The following is a 1,282-nucleotide window of genomic DNA, read 5'->3' as shown; positions in this document are numbered from 1 at the left end:
ATGCTTCACTCTGTCAATGTCTGTGTAGGATGTGGAGGACCTTATCGGAACAACTACAGAAACTCATTTGAAGCTGCAAGAGGAACGTTTGATCTTAAATCAGCAGTACGTGATCAGGGTGAGAGTCAAGTATCAAGAGAGTAAACTGCCCAATGCTGTGTGGAGCGACTGGAGTGAAGAGTACAGGTGGACATCTGCTGTGGGTCAGACGCCCCACACTCACTCACGCACTCACACGCACACACACATACACGCACACATACACTCACTCACTCACTCACTCACACGCACACACACACACACACATACATACACTCACACACTCACTCACTGAAAGACTGAAATACAGTCTCTTTTGCAGAGGATTCATGAAGAAATGAACAAATCCACGTAAAAACATCTCAGAACTAAAGATTCAAAACCGATTCAGACTCCAGTGATTCTGAATAAGAGGAGCTGAAATTGTAGATGTGGAGATATTAGGGCTGTCAAACAATTATAGTTTTTAATTTAATTAATTACATAATGTGTATGTTAATTAATTGAATTAATCAAAAATTAATCACCCATCAATTTTGGCTGAGAAATTACCAACAAAAGATCATTTAAAGTCATTATTGTGGTAAATGAGAAAAGCATTTAAGGTTTAGACGGCTTTAGACAGAAATATTTTGATTCAGCATAAATAAAGATAATAAATGGGAATTAATGGGCTTTGTAAAAATGAAATGTTTTTTTTTTTTTAAGAAATTAAAATATGAAACTAAAAGCGCCAGTAGGTGGCAGCAAGTGACTGTCTTAATGATTGAGTCATTGAATCATTCAACTGATTCGTTCAAACAGCTGATTCATTCATTCAGAAATGAAGCAATTGACTGTCTTTATGTATGAATCACTGAACCATTGGCTCACTCGATTTGTTCAAAACTGTGTTACTCTGAGACTAATGAATTGATGAATTTTACAACATTAACACGTTTATTTCTGTGAAGCTGCTTTGACTCCGTCTGTACTGTATAAAGCACAGAGTTTTTCCAGCCTTCATCTCTGCTGTTGTAAACTTGTGAAGTTTCATGTTTCTGCTGTGTTTCCAGTTCTCACTGTCTGCGCGCCGCTGCCTTCTACATCCGAGGCCTTCTGTCCTTCTTCCAGGGACGCTACAATGAAGCCAAGTGAGTTTCCTCTTCCTGTTCTCAGACCCGTGTGTGTGAGTTAGAGCGAGTGTGTGTGTGTGTGTGTGTGTGTGTGTCTGTGAGAGTGAGTGTGTGAGAGTGAGTGTGTG

General features: G+C 39.3%; 1 protein-coding gene across 1 annotated transcript in view; it reads left to right on the top strand.

The window, feature by feature from the left end:
• mau2 (MAU2 sister chromatid cohesion factor) overlaps nucleotides 1–1,282 on the top strand; it is a 13,095-nt gene that overhangs the window by 8,674 nt on the left and 3,139 nt on the right. The window contains exon 15 of the mRNA XM_016540244.1: nucleotides 1,095–1,172. Within this exon, the coding sequence (XP_016395730.1) occupies nucleotides 1,095–1,172 (78 nt within the window). The remainder of the gene's footprint in view (nucleotides 1–1,094; nucleotides 1,173–1,282) is intronic.

This window comes from Sinocyclocheilus rhinocerous, unplaced genomic scaffold (genome assembly GCF_001515625.1).
Source record: "Sinocyclocheilus rhinocerous isolate Xijiao unplaced genomic scaffold, SAMN03320098_v1.1 scaffold488, whole genome shotgun sequence".
NCBI classification, from domain to species: Eukaryota; Metazoa; Chordata; class Actinopteri; order Cypriniformes; family Cyprinidae; genus Sinocyclocheilus; species Sinocyclocheilus rhinocerous.
Note: the sequence above shows the minus strand (reverse complement) of the source record. Positions and strands in the feature narration are given on the sequence as shown.